This window comes from Ipomoea nil, unplaced genomic scaffold, assembly GCF_001879475.1.
Source record: "Ipomoea nil cultivar Tokyo-kokei standard unplaced genomic scaffold, Asagao_1.1 scaffold3321, whole genome shotgun sequence".
Taxonomy (NCBI): Eukaryota; Viridiplantae; Streptophyta; class Magnoliopsida; order Solanales; family Convolvulaceae; genus Ipomoea; species Ipomoea nil.
This window is the reverse complement of record NW_017619749.1, coordinates 4,824,513-4,836,412: the sequence shown is the minus strand read 5'-3', so window position 1 is coordinate 4,836,412 and position 11,900 is coordinate 4,824,513. Positions and strand designations below refer to the sequence as shown.

Genomic DNA, 11,900 nt, shown 5'->3' with positions numbered 1-11,900 from the left:
TTGACAAGTGTGTTCCTAAATGAGAAGTTGTAAGTTTGAATATTGTTGGTACACAAATGTAAATGTTGACAAATATTTAATGAGTTAATACCCAAAATCGTCTTCGACTATAGTGGTTTTTCTCAATTTTGTCCTAAACGACTTTAGTGACTTAATGTAGTCCCAGACTTTTGTGTTTTTGCTCAATTTAGTCCCCCATTTGTTGTTAAATAAATAGACAATTCAGTAATTTTAATATTGGCATCTCTTTATTCATAGACATGTGAAGTGCGAAATCCCTCTTTTTTTACGGATTACTCCCATAATCATTTCTAAAGCTGCGAATATAAAATTTGATTCGTAGGTCTGAGAGTAACTCTGGGTGTAATTCGTGTAAGAAAAAGAGATTTCTCACTTCGCAGGTTGAAAGTAAAGAGAGGTGAATATTGATATTATTCAATCGTCCCTTTATTTAACACCAATTTGACGAAATAACAAACGGATGACTAAATTGAGCGAAACACACAAGTCTGGGACTATATTAGGCCACTAAAGTCGTTTAGGACGAAATTGAAAAAAACCACTATAGTCGAGGACAATTTTAAGTATTAACTCAATATTTAATGGTAATAATCAATCATCATCAAAATTAGTAAATACCCATTGTATATCAATAATATGAAATAAATAATACTACGTAAATAAATATAACTTCACACTATTGTTTATATCAATATATAAGTGATCGATTATAATTTCATTTATTGTAGTAAACCAAAACAATGAATTACTAAGTGGCTTATGGATATTGGGAGAATTGCTAGCTAGTTAATCCAACTTGTTATGTTGCATACTTGCATGAGTCTTATTATCTAATATAATATAATAACGCTCATCACGATATGGAACTATGTCATCATAGCTATTTAATTATATCAATGCAATGTTAGCTTGATTGAACACGTCCACTAACATTGATTATCATGTCAACCCACTTACAAACTATCGTCATGACCAATATATTATGCGGAGTAATTCACTATAAAAAAAAAAAAAAATCATTAACATTTTTAAAGAAAAATAGCTCATTAACTACATTCACATCTGATCTCAGTCATATTATGCAATAGTTTATAACTAATTGAAACTATTTGATTCCATTTGGTCAATATTCTATTATAGTAATTTTGTATTAAAACTTTATCGTGTCTAAATTATATTAAATAAATAATAAGAGGAAACTCATTACTTTCCCTTTATCTCTATGAAAATGCAATGAAGACATGAACATCGACCCTCGATCTAATTTTTGCCTCTTTTCTTTTTATAGTTTGAAGAGTTAATACCCAAAATAGTCCCTCGACTATGTCGTAATTATCAATTTAGTCCTCGACTATCATTCTTACACAATTAAGTCCTCAACTATACAATTTTTACCCAGTTTAGTCCTTTGTCAATTTGACTGTTTGTTGACTGTCAAAAGTAGAAATAAAGTTGTAATTTTACAAGTTTTCTCCTTCATCCTCATTTAGCAGCGCCAAACCATGTAGCAATAAGCTCCGGTTGGGTTCTAAACCTGTCAGTATCGAAGTAGTGGTTATGCATCGGATAACCCATGAATTTGATTTCCAACGATTTTTTGACGATCGAAATCTGATCGGAGTGTATTGCTGCATGGTTTGGCGCTGCTAAATGTAGAGGAAGGAGAAATCTTGTAACATTATAATTTTATCCCGACTTTTGACAGTCAACAAACAGTCAAATTAATACAGAGGACTAAATGGGTAAGAATTGTATAGTTGAGGACTAAATTGGGTAAGAATTGTATAGTTGAGGACTAAATTGGGTAAGAATTGTATAGTTGAGGACTTAATTGAGTAAAAGTTACATAGTTGATGACTTAATTGGGTAAAAATGGTAGTTGAGGACCAAATTATTAATTATGGCATAGTTAAGGGACCATTTTGGATATTAACTCTAGTTTAAATTAAAGGTGTCATTCTAAGTTTTTGATTGGTATTTTGTTTAAGCTGCAAGTTGTTGTAGTTGATTAAAGATTAGGTGAGTGATGTCGCAGAAATGGAAAACATGTAAGGATGAACAGACAAAAATGAGCTAAACAACATCCTAAAAACTACAGTATGAAAAAGTAGATTAGCAGACCATGGCAACATAGTCGCAGTTGGAGTGGTCTCATCGGGCGGAACTGGTCGGGGGATTAGCTAGCCACCATAATGTCATAATGTCTTCTTGTGATGACGTGGCATGTAACGCAGGATGTTAAGATGTTGAGGTTGGTAGGTTATTTACTTATTGATACCATCGTGTATCGTACCACAATGTATTGTCATGTGTGTTTTGTTGATGCATTAATGAGGTGTTTGGTTGGGAAGAAGAAATTATAATTTAATGTAAAAAGAATAAAATATGAATAATGTAGAAATTTAAATTACATTGTTTAGTATGAAGAAATATATAATTATTTGGAATGAGAATTAAAAAGTGGTATAAAAATTAAAATGTCATTGTGTAATAATAATAATAACAATCATCAATGATACTTTTGTTATTTCTTTTATTTTTTCTTTCCCACAAACACTAAATTGCAATTCAACCAAAAAAAGAAAAAAATTACAATTTCCTCTACGCAAACAATGTAATTGAGATATTCATTGAATTACAATACAATTACATTCAACCAAATGCCATGTAAGTTTTTGTTTTGATCAAAAGGAGGGATAAACCCGAAAGTAAATAAAACTTTAACTTTACATCAAGTTTTAGATTAGATTTTGATTAAACTCAATAGAATATTGATTCGTATATTTGTAGTTATGTTATATTGTAATACAAGTTTTGTTCGAATATCTGACATTGAAATTTCACATATATTGAACTTCAAATTTAACAAATATATATAGACATTTCATTCAAATTAATGTATCTAAAAATATTTTACATATTATATCAATAATAATAATAATAATAATAATATTATTATTATTATTATTATTAATATATAAACTAAACCATCTATTTGGAATGGTAACATATATGCTATCATACTACATAGTAGTTGGCGTTTAAATACATTTTTAATTATGTCATATACAAATATAAATTTAGTTCAGATATCAAATGTAAAATTTTTACATATATTCGACTGAGAAGTACAAATTATATTTATTAAATTTAAACTAAACATATCCAAAAATGTTTTAAATATGAGATATAAAAATAAGTTGAAATTACACTTGTGTTAATTTATTAATGTTAGTTAAAAAAATAAAAAGATTAAGTGTTAACAAATAAGTTTTTTAAATATATATTTGAAATATAATAGTGATTTTTGCACTATTTTTAATTGTGTTTTAAACATGTTTTTCCGTCTAAATTTATTTTATTAGTCAAATTATTTAATTATGGTAAAAACTTATTGTATGTCAAATCATTTAATTATGGTAAAAACTTATTGTATTTGTCAAATTATTTAATTATACTTATAAAATATTTTGTAATATATTATTGTATAGATTTAGTAATATCAATATTATGAATTAATTAGGATATTAATATAATGACTTGATTAGGAATATCAATATAATGAATTGATTATGGCAATACCTTAAATAAATAAATACACTTTCCTTTTGAAAAATCTTACAAATTTATAATTCTCATATAAGTCATATTTTTTCACCTATACATACAATGAGTTATGACTAAAAAAATTATAAGTCTTCATTTTACGTTGCATCCCTCTTTTCCCTTGTAAGTGACTCTCTCATCACCGATTTATCAATTTAATCATTGTAGTTTAATAACCGCTCAAACTAATATGCATATTTCAAAGCATTAAATGTACAATTTATCTTCTAGCTATTTATATATCTGTGAAAAAAGTTATTATTTTTTTTCATTTACATTATTTATTATGGATTTGTCTCGGTTGATGCCACTCTAGACCAGTTATAGTTGCTTCGACTCAGCCGATGCAAAAAAAGGTTGAATTTTTTTATAAAAGTATTTTTTCATATTATTTTTGTCTGTAATTGATCTTCAATAGTTTTTAATTATTGTTTTATTTTTAATTACTTTTTTTTTTAAAAAAATTGTATTATATGTATTTTTTTCGTATTATTGCTTTGTTTAAAATAATAATTTTGTAATATTGTTTATATATTTTATTTCCAGACATGATTTTTGTTATTTGTGCGATGCAATGGTTGTAAAATGAAATTTGCATCTCAACGTTTTGTCGAGATGGAAAGAAATATTAATCTCGGTTATATATTTTATAAAATATAAAGTTAGTGAAAATATTAAAAAAAAAACTGTTATTAATAATTAATTAATTAATATGTATTAAAAAAAATAATTGACTAAGAATAAAAATGACACAAAATTTAGACCAATTGAAATAGGAAATGACTATTTATAATTGATTGAAAATGAAAAATGCTTCTAAATTGACTCAGTATATGAACATAATATTAAAATTGTATATATATATATGTTGCTGAAATATGGTTATGTAAAGATATATATATATATATATATATATATATATATATATATATATATATATAAAATGGAATAGAGTCGTTTAGTATCCGCAATTTATAAGGAAAAATTTATAATTAAATATGGAAAATGTTTAGCAAATACGAGATGGAAATATAAGATTTAGCCGAAATTGAATGAATATTAATCGAGATGGAAATTTTAATAATTTTTACACCAAATGTTATTTTATACTAAGAATATAAGAATTGTGTAAATATAAGGTTTAGCCGAGTATGTAAAAAAACAAAAAACAAAAAAAGGTATAGCCGGGATGGAAAAAATATTAATCTCAGTTATATATTTTATAAAATGTAAAGTTACTAAAAATATTTTTAAAAAAGCCGTATATATATGTTACTGGAAAATAGTTTGCTTAAAGATGGAAAACAAATTTGACCAATTGGAAAAGATAATGAATATTAATAATTTGCTCAAAATTAAATATGATCCTCAAATATAATTCACTGAACACTGATATTGAAAACCTCTAAAGTTTCAGCACCGGATGCGTACATCTACACATTAATTACGGATGCGTACATCTACACATTGACTATTAATTGAGAAATTATTTGATCGAATTCAAGCAATGATAACATTAGAAAATACAATCGATCCAACTCAATTCTTCAATTGCATTATATAATATTCGATGTAATAATTTATATAATTATATATCGATTCAAATATTCTTAAAATATTTTAACAAATTAAAATCATTCCGTGCATCGCACGGACGAAAAATATTAGTGAAAAAATATATCTATTATCATTATTTTTTTAGAGAATGATGATATGTTACTGTTTTTGAACATGCACTGCGTCAAGATACTAAATTGCAGTGAAGCCCACAAGGGGACTAGATCAAATCAATAATTTATTTAGGATGGAAGTTCAACAAGATGAAGCATGTAACACGCAAATTAATAGGATTTTGTGTTGCAAAAACTATATTTAGAGTACTATACAGTGAGGATGTTTCTCTATAAAATTGCTATTGCATCAGTTAATCCAACATTTATGACACATGTCATAGTTATACATTATTGAAATATTTTTTTTATGAAAAAATTAATAATCTTACATTAATATACGCCAAAATATCGAATAATACTTTGATAAATTATTAAACATTAATTTAAAATTACGCATAAGGTATTAGACTATTTGCCTAATTTGCATATGGTAACTAGTATATTATATAATGGACTAAAATCAACCAAGAAAGTTAAGCACTTGAGCTTAGGTCCACGTTATAACAGCTCACTCAGTGAATAGTGTTTCCACTTTCCAATTTCCATTTTGTGAATTGGACGAGCACGAGCCCCCCCAAATAAGTGCTGATAATGGACCCTAATTTCGCCGGAAAACCCTTTTCTGCACCGTACATAGCCGCCCGGGCCGACCTTGACCAGATGCCCGACACTCCAACACGCGGGACCCGACACCGTCGGGTCCAGTCCGAGACCTTCTTCCGCTTTCCGGACTTTGATGACGACATGCTCATCGACGGCGTAGTTTCCGACTTCAACTTCGACAACCCCGCCGCTCCTCCCCTCCCCCAGTCTTCTGACACCTCTGTGCAGCCAGCCAACTCGGCCGACTCTTCCTCAACTGGGCCGGGTTTCAACCCCAAATCACATGCCCACTTCCGGAGTCTCTCTGTTGACTCTGATTTCTTCGATGGACTCGAGTTTGGTGCTTCGTCAGCTGCTGACGCCGCGACTCCGACCTTGACGGAGAAGAAGGTGCTGGGCTCGGGCCCACGCCATAGACATAGCAATTCTATGGATGGGTCTTTCCCAACGACATTTGAGATCGACTCTATCTCTGCCAGAAAGGCGACGGGAGCTGATAGACTTGCCGAGCTTGCCTTGATTGACCCCAAGAGAGCTAAAAGGTTAATTCTTTTAGGTGTTTATTTATTTATTTTGCAACTTATTTTCACTAATTACAAATTTCTCATTCGTTTGGTTTGTTGAATTGGATTGAATTAGAAATGAACTGGCTATTTTTTGGCCCTTCGTTCTTTGAAGTTCCCATGAATTTAGTGGGAGAGTGGCCGAAAAGGTAGTTGCAGTTAGGTGTTATGGGCAAGTTTAGCAACATATTTTTAATGTGAACATAGAATCTGCATTCCTGCCAATAAAATCTTTTGCCTAGTCTAAATAAGGAATATTTTCCCATTAGAATAACTTTTGCAAAGATATATGGCATACTATTTAGTAAATATGTTAAAATATCCTTTGAGCAAAGGGTAGGAAATACTGAAAGAGAGATTGAAGATGGTGACTGGTGAAACTACAATATGTATGTTGAATATGAAGTGATTTAGTGCTAAAAGATTTAATCGGGAACCAGATAATCAGGAAATGAGGGATTAAGATTTAAGAATGATAAGGTGGATTACTAATATACACAATTACAATGTGATGAATTAATGATTAAGTTGTGCTAAAAGATTTAACTGGAATCAGACTCGCTGGAACGAGGATTTAAGAAAGATAAGGAGGATTACTAATGGAAATGATAACAATGTGATGACTTAATAATGTCATGTATTCGTATTTAGGATTAAATTTGTTGGGTTTTAAAAATACAAACTTCGGATTGGAAAGAAATAAGTATACTGTAGTATGCCAATTGAAAAATTTAAGCTACATTCTTTGTTATACAAAATTTTAGGAATTAAGAAGTAAAATGGAAATATAGTCTGCTGGTCGAACCAATAAAGAATAAAGTGAATTAATAGATTTATGTACTATGTACCCCCAACTGATTTAACTTTCTATGCATTATGTAGGATTCTTGCAAATAGACAATCTGCAGCTCGCTCTAAGGAGCGCAAAGTTCGTTACACCGGTGAGCTGGAGAAGAAAGTCCAGACCCTACAGACTGAAGCAACTACTCTTTCTGCACAAATTACACTGCTTCAGGTATAATTTTAGACATACCTTATACTCTATATATAGTTATGTACCATCCCTGAAGTCGGTGATAGGCTGATAGCCTTGGACTGTATAATATCATTGATATGTATGTATGTTTATTTACATGTTCTATTCAATTACAGCTTAATCTGGATTAGATTTCTATGATAATTTATTTCCTTGCTATGAGCCTACTAGTTATTACAGCATAACATGGAGTAAAAGGCTTCATGTATTGTTATCTGTGATTTTTCTGTATCTCTTTTCTCTTGGTTTTTATATGGGCTGGTGATTTTCCAAGTCTCTATATAATTATTAAAAAATCTATTGAAATGACCTTTCATATTTGTATGAACTTCAAGCATGGACCAAACGGCTTTTGAGTTTGTCTACCTTAGATATCTATGGTAGGCACGGTACAAGCAGCAGTGGTCTCATGAACCTGGACTTTTTATCCTTAAAGTAAAACTACATTAAATTAGCTCACTAGTTCTAAACAATGGTATTGAAGAGAGAAGTTAGATAAAATTATTTATAGCTTAGAGAATTCGTAAATTGAGTTTAGGCTAGAATAGTTAAGACTGTCCTAAGACAAATACTTTATTTTGATGTTTCAACTGGTGGTGCAGAGAGACACTTCTGGACTGACTGCTGAGAACAAAGAACTCAAATTGCGTTTACAAGCTTTGGAACAGCAAGCACATCTAAGAGATGGTATTCCTACTCTTAACTACTATGTCAGTTTTCATTGACTTGATTCAATAGTAGTTAACTGCACACATGGAGCCCCCAATCCCATTCCCCCAAGGTTGGGGGTTTGCCTATGTACATCATGACAAATCTCTGGAATAGTGACTTAGTCCATGATTGCATCACGTGATATTCTAAAGGCTTCTTGTGCCCTTCAAATCCACTTCCATGGTGCCAATTTATTCAATCCCCCTCCTGGCGATTAAATGTTATTATGAAAAATTGATATATTTGTGTGTTTGTGTGTGGATGTCAGCTCTGAATGAAACTCTGAGGGATGAATTGCACCGGCTTAAGCTTGAAGCTGGGGAAATTCAAGGCACTAGAGGAAACAACTTCAATCGAGGGCCACAACCTCGACTCCCTCCACAACCACAGGCCTTTGTTCACCATGGCGATCACCATCACCAACAAATACAGCAGCAGCAATTTCACAGGCCTGATTCCAGTGCAAGTAGGCCAAGTGTGAGTGGGCACGCCATGTCTAGCTTCCAAAATTTCAGTCAGAGAGCTGGATAAGCACATATGAAAGACGAGACCAGGCGACAAGTAATTTACTTAGGATAGGCATTGTATATGTTTGTGAAGGGCTTGGAAGAGTCCTGTTCTAATCAATCCTCTCTGTTACCTATACTAGTTGTTGTATTGAATATTGATGTTAAGAATAGAGATTGTAAAAACAACAGATATAAATTAACAGCCATTATGATACATTCTTTACTGTAGACTTTGGTTTTAGTTGGTGCACATAGTATTTAGTATTTACCTTGCATGTCCTGAGCCTGAGGCAGGTTTCCCTCCCTTTCACATTTATTCAGCATTTCAGCTATAACTCCATATGAGTGTGGTTTTGGAGAATGGCGTGAAATATTTGGCCTACTCATTGTCTTAAAAATACATACATCTGCCTTAACCATATATTCAGCCTTAAGTAGATAAATTTATTAACGGAAAATTAATATTGACATTATTGTAATTGAAATTCTGAAAGAAGTAACCAAGTGGGTAGAACATAATTTTCTTATTATAAGTTTACAAGCTATGATCACAAGTTTGATTATTGTCAAACACTATCGGGGTTATCCAATGGATATTCTTAATAGTGGTTGGGTGTTGCTCTTGTCATCCAAAAAAAAATGTTATTTTAACATCCCACAAAAACACATTAATTAAATCAAGCAATCACCTTAATTTATCTATGTAATATAAAATAAAATACGGAAATAATAATGATTAGAAATAATGTTCAAATAGACTGTTGAATACTTGAATTGCACTTAGAAATATAATTGTAACATCCAATTAAAAAAAAAAACTACAATTGAATTCTGAAAAATACAAAAAAAAAAAGTAAAAATACAATTGAATTATGAAAAATACAAAATTGTGCAATTAAACAAAATTGACTTGTTCTACTGGTCTTGACTAATGTGATGGTTACCTTTATTAAAATAGTATTTTTAGATAATAATAATAATAATAATAATAATAATAATAATAATAATAATAATAATAATAATATTATTATTATTATTATTATTATTATTATTATTATTATTATTATTAGTTTTAAAATTTAAAAAATCTCCCAATAGAAAATGTAAATTTTGATTTAATTATATATCTTTGCATTATTCAAAGACTCAATTACAATTTTTAAGTTGAATAACTTAATTTATGTATAATTTGGTAGTTTATTTTTTTGAATGCTAATGACTCTATTACATTGTAATATATGTTCAAACATACTTTCTCAATCTAATGAAACGCACAAAGTCAACAACGTCTCCACTGAGGTTTAATCTGACCTTCCATATGAGAGAGGTCACTACATGCCATTTGAACATTATTCTACTTATTGTTTTAAATAAATTCACTGAAATCATCTCCTATTTACATCCTCCTATATGGTTTGTTGGACTGGGGGAGGAAAAAAAAAAACACAACTAAAACTAAGATTATATAGTTTTGTCGCCTAGTAGGAGTTAAATACGGTTATTTTTGTATATGGTATGGTGAGTGGTGGAAGTAGAAATTAGCAATTAGGCAATTACAGACTGTACGCGAAAAACAGTCAGTCAACGATAAGTAGCAGTAGCAGCACATGAGCATTCTCCTTCCTGAGACCCAACGCCACCCCGCTTTCAAATTCTCTCATCCGTCGGAAAATACCGAAATCCCGTCGGCCGGAGGGCCCCCACTATCATCACTATGGATTCCTCTCCGCTGAATCGGCTACCTCAAGACACCTTTCATCAGATCTTCACCCACCTACCGCTTCGCGATATCTTCATTTCCAGATGTGTCTGCAAAGCCTTCAACGCATCTCTGTCTTCTCCGCCTTTCCTCCACCTAATCGCCGCCCACCAGCCGCCTCTCTCCCTCCTCGCACTCCGCCCCTCCCACCGCCACTCTCACGGCGGCGCCGGCGGCGGATCTTCCTCCCCTTCCCTCCACGTTTTCGACACATCCCTCAACCACTGGTTCCGCTTCCCTCTCTCCTTCCTCCCCTTCCGCTCTCACTACCCAATTACTTCCTCCCACGGCCTCCTCTACCTCTGGGCCGAAAACCCTACCCAGAACCCACCCCACAACCACAATACCAAGACTCTCGTCGTCTGTAACCCTCTCCTCCGCGATTACAAGGTCCTGCCTCAGCTTGGCTCCGCTTGGTGCCGCCACGGCTCCGTCCTCGTCGGCTCGCCCAATCAAGTCCTTGTGCTCACTGAGCTCGCCGCCATCTATTTCAGTTCCGCATCCGCTCCCAACAACTGGCAGAAATTTTCCTCCAACTTGCCGTCCAAGCCGCGGAGCCCAGTCTTGATCTCCGACACCATTCTTGCTCTCTGCGATGTGGGATCTCCGTGGCGATCTCAGTGGAAGCTGTTCAAGTCAACAATTAAGGATTTGCAGTTGACCCAGCAATGGACTCGCCTAGAGAAGCATGAATGGGGGGATATTTTCGACATCCTGAAACGACCTCGTTTGTTAGTGGGCGACAAGAATAAGGTGTTAATGATTGGGGGATTGAAGATTTCTTACTCATTGCACAGCTCTTGTTCCACCATTTTGATTCTGAGGTTGGATTTGGAGAGCTTGGAATGGGAAGAGGCCGGGCGAATGCCGCCTGAAATGTTTAAGCATTTCCAGGATTCTACAAAGTTCAAGGTATTTGGTGGAGGAAGCAGAGTTTGTTTCTCAGGGAAGAGAGTGGGAAGATTAGCTCTTTGGGAGGAACGTGAGAATGGAGAAGCAGATTGGCGGTGGATCACTGGAGTTCCAGGCAATGGTGATGGACTTTATAGAGGCTTCATGTTCCAAGCTCGGCTTACCGCTTTGCCATAGAGCAGGAGGTGGAAACACCCACCATTTGCTTGCTTAAATGGTAATTTTTTTCAAAAAATTTTCTGTTTTAACTAGTAATCATATATTGGTTTTGGTGTGATAACAATGATGAAAGATGAAAACTTTATTATATCACTGTAATGGGGCAGAGGCCTTCTTGGTCCTTCTGAAGCAGATTTTAGATAAGGCTAAATGTTGTTGTATTATTATGTCTTTGTTTTTTGAATCCATTCCAAATGACAATTGAGAATTTTACATACTTTAATTATGTTATTTTTACAACTGTAAACACATGTAATCTGCTTTATATACATTTAATTTGCTCTCTTT

General features: G+C 32.7%; 2 protein-coding genes across 2 annotated transcripts; both read left to right on the top strand.

Moving 5' to 3' along the window:
- Positions 1 to 5,785: 5,785 nt before the first annotated feature.
- Positions 5,786 to 8,969, top strand: LOC109170654 (transcription factor VIP1). Its single transcript, XM_019319853.1, has 4 exons — positions 5,786 to 6,445; positions 7,349 to 7,481; positions 8,105 to 8,189; positions 8,482 to 8,969. The coding sequence occupies exons 1-4, from the start codon at positions 5,892 to 5,894 to the stop codon at positions 8,742 to 8,744; spliced, it is 1,035 nt and encodes a 344-aa protein (XP_019175398.1). The 5' UTR covers positions 5,786 to 5,891; the 3' UTR covers positions 8,745 to 8,969.
- A 1,330-nt stretch (positions 8,970 to 10,299) lies between these two features.
- LOC109170661 (SKP1-interacting partner 15) lies at positions 10,300 to 11,900 on the top strand. Its single transcript, XM_019319861.1, has one exon. It carries the CDS (start codon positions 10,437 to 10,439, stop codon positions 11,568 to 11,570), a length of 1,134 nt encoding a protein of 377 aa, XP_019175406.1. The 5' UTR covers positions 10,300 to 10,436; the 3' UTR covers positions 11,571 to 11,900.